The following is a 3,552-nucleotide window of genomic DNA, read 5'->3' as shown; positions in this document are numbered from 1 at the left end:
ATCATAACTTCCTCATACGAAGTCAGATTTGGGTGTTCTTTTTATGGACGCTCTCTGGTTAACATATTCTACGACTTTCATTTAGATTACTAAGGCTAAAAGTCGCTCTATCATAAATTCACTATTTACATCTTCATGGTGTCGTGCCGGTTCCATCACTAAACTTCAACGGGTCATAACTTCTTTGTTATAACTCGGATTTCAGCGCTCTTTATATGTACGGAACCATTGAGACATATTCTACAACTTGGTTAAGATTATTTATTCTAAATAATCTTTTGTTGAAAAGTCGTTTTCGACCCCTATTATCTCTAAATTGACAAGTCCGGATCTACGGGCGTTACAGGTGGGGACCATTTATGTGCTTGTTGGGCAGAGCCCGTTGATATGTTTTGTTGGGCGTGACCCTTTATCAAGGACAAGGTCCATTATTTAGGTGGGGCCCATTATTTAGGATGGGACCCATTACTCAATGTGGGGCACATTATTCAGGATGGGGTCCATTCCTCAGGGCGAGGCCCATTATTCAGGGCAAGGTCCATTACTCAGGACGGGGACCATTACTCAGGGTGGGGTCCATTATTCAGGGAGGGGCCCGGTTTTTTGTGATGTATGTGGTATCTCGGGGAACTTACTAAGCTTTGTACTTACTATTTTAAGTTTACATTGTTTCAGGTTTTCTGGTATCACACGGAAGGGTGCGGCTTGATTGACTCGCATTCATTGGAGATGTCTGAATTTAGTAACTCTTATGTTTATACTCTGATTAATATTTTGGAACAAATGGTTTATTTAGATTTTTGAAGTTGGAATTGGAACAAATGCTTTTAATAATAAATGAAAATTTTACTGTGAAATTTGGGACGTTATCTTTGGACATCCCCACCTAAAATGGTTCTACATATAACATTTAAATCACAATGTATCTAGAATAATAAAGGTGATACAATATTGTAACCCAGACCATCGTTTATAGTCAGATTCTCATGTTATTAGACCTTCCTATATACATAACATGAAAGGGCCCGTAGGGTTCCCTCCACCTCACTATCATCTCCTTCCACCTCAACATGATCTTCTTTCCATAGCAAAGTGGGTATACTTCTCACAATGAGAATAAGACATGTAGGGTTGTCAAATTGGGCAGTCGTGTCGTATTTTTGTCTGACATGACACGACAAGGTTTTGTATAACACGAACACGACATGACACGATGTCGTGTTTTTTTCATTAACACGAAAACGAATCAATTAAAACATGACAACACGACACGACAAAGATAATATTACATAACTATTAGTGTATTTCATTCATACTTAAAGATATATAACACGATAAAAACGACAAACACGAAAAACCCGACAACCACATGCTTAATCGTGTCAATTTCGTGTCGATTTATGAGCACGAACACGACACGACACGACATCGTGTTTTTTAATCTTGATACGAACACGACACGAACACGAATTCGAATTTTGATTTCGTCCCGATTTCGTTTCATTTCGTGTATTTTTGTCGTGTCGTGTCATAAATTGACACCCCTAAAGACATGTAAGAAAGAAGAAGATAGAAAAAGAATGAAGAAGAGAGACATGATTGGTCATTATGGGTTATCATCGGCAACACGAGAGGCCACGATCGTAACTCCGGGTCATCACCACAAGACCTCCATAGTGAAGTGAATGGTGGTTAACCTCCTCCAACCCATCACCACGAAACCTTCTTGCTACCCATACGAAAAGCTTACCACTAATAAATAAAATCAATGAGAAATTAAATGTTCTATTTTTTTTCTTTCTATGCATCCTTCTACCATTTTTAGATGTTGATAATTATAATAAAAAATTATTAATTTTATTAAACAAATATTATCATCTTAAATGTGTATAAAAGTGGTAATAAAAAAATTGATGGATATATGATTTTTCGAAATCAATGTTCAGGCATGAAAGCATGATCTAAAGGCTAAAATCAATATTTTAATGCCACTTGTCAGCAAATGACCATAACGTTGATATTTACGAAAGATCGAGAATAGATTCAATTTGAAATGGTAGTAATCAAATTGAGGAATCTAGCAACTGTCAGCAGCCACAAGTAAACCACTAAATATTCCAAAATGAGAAAACGAGGTGAATTAAAAATAATTTAAGCACATAATTATAATACAACTTATATATAAATAAAATGAAATTACTCCACTACTATACAACAATTACAAGCCTAATCATCAACATTCTTATCTTCATGAGAACTTGATATGGTCGTGCTAATCAACCCTAAAACAAAAATAGTAGAATCCATTGAGAATCTATATATAAGACTATTATTTACTGCAAGAAGTTCATGAATCGAAGCCAACCTACACCACTTTTCGCTACTAATTTATCTGCTTCATTCGAGCAAGTAGAAGATGTCGCATAGTCAAATCGGAGTCTACCATCGTCATCACCGTTTCCGGCGGCGGCGGCGGCGGCAGGTTGTTTAGGGCAGAGAAAGAAATTCCTTGAACCCAACTCGATTAACTTTTCATCTGGATCCAAACCTGTCGATCATCGATTTGTTAGAAATCAATCACTTGAAAGCATCAACAATCACTTATATGAAGTAAAAGTAATCGATGCGTAATTAGGTGAATCAATGAAAGAGAGTTCAATTAGCTTACTTTCTAAGCTAAATTGAGAGTAATGGAGACCGAAACCAGAAGGATCAAGTGACAGTAAGATCGGTCGTCTTCCTTCTTTAGCATATTGCCGTAGAGCGGCGGCGACAAGGTCATTGACGGTCGACTCCGGCGAAATCAGAACCTGCAATGGACCTAAGCTTCTCTGTACCGTCACGTTAAGCAGTAGCTTCGTCAGCTTCGGACGCACCATCTCTACCGGCGGAGCAACCCTACCGGTCCCGGAAATCAAATCCGGCACCGTTCTCGGCCTCCGTAGTTTTCCTACCATTTCTTCAGCAGACTGACCGTGAAACGACATAGCTTTCTCTGTTAATCTCCCCTTGTTGTTCTTTTCTTGGTTTTTCCGGCTATTCTTCTTCGTCAACATAATCAATCTCTTGGCAAATGCTTCTATAAGTAAAGAACAAACCACCAATTTCTGATTAACGTCTTTGTGTCGGTCACCGGAGGTGAGCGGCGGCGATAGGCGAGGTCAAAGGTTTGTAGTTCATAACAAGGAATCGGAAGAATGGTAAGTGATGAGAGGAAATGGGGAAGCGATGAGTTTGAAAGAACGTGGAGACGTGCGTTTATATTGAGTGGAAGATGGCGGGGGATAAGGAGGTTTGTTCCGAGAAGGCATCGACAAGTTTACGTTCAAGTGGAGGAAGGTTAGTTAATAGTAACCGGTTATTTCCGGTAGATGTAGACAATGATTAGACCTTTTAGTTCAATGTGGAATGTTTGATAACTTGCTATCGACAGTTCGCGCCGTATTCATTATCGGTAATCTACAATCAAATATATTTTTGCGAAAATTTTGTACTTTTTTTAGAACGTAATTATTATTTATTTATTTATTTTTTATAGAAAACGTTTTTTGT

General features: G+C 38.1%; 1 protein-coding gene across 2 annotated transcripts; it reads right to left on the bottom strand.

Moving 5' to 3' along the window:
- Positions 1-2,136: 2,136 nt before the first annotated feature.
- LOC145087873 (uncharacterized) lies at positions 2,137-3,305 on the bottom strand. 2 transcript variants are annotated; one of them, XM_079025972.1, is made up of 3 exons: positions 2,669-3,305; positions 2,366-2,548; positions 2,137-2,282 (listed from the first exon to the last, which is right to left on the bottom strand). In XM_079025972.1, exons 1-3 carry the CDS (start codon positions 3,054-3,056, stop codon positions 2,227-2,229), a joined length of 627 nt encoding a protein of 208 aa, XP_078882098.1. In that variant the 5' UTR covers positions 3,057-3,305; the 3' UTR covers positions 2,137-2,226. The 2 variants fall into 2 exon arrangements, with proteins under 2 accessions (XP_078882098.1, XP_078882099.1); XM_079025973.1 differs by having other exon boundaries at positions 2,137-2,548; positions 2,669-3,300.
- Between the last annotated feature and the right edge of the window lie 247 nt (positions 3,306-3,552).

The sequence above is a fragment of the Lactuca serriola genome, chromosome 2 (assembly GCF_051521515.1).
Source record: "Lactuca serriola cultivar US96UC23 chromosome 2, Lser_US96UC23_V15, whole genome shotgun sequence".
Lineage (NCBI taxonomy): Eukaryota > Viridiplantae > Streptophyta > Magnoliopsida > Asterales > Asteraceae > Lactuca > Lactuca serriola.
The sequence above is the reverse complement of the archived record's forward strand: the minus strand, read 5'-3'. Positions and strand labels throughout refer to the sequence as shown.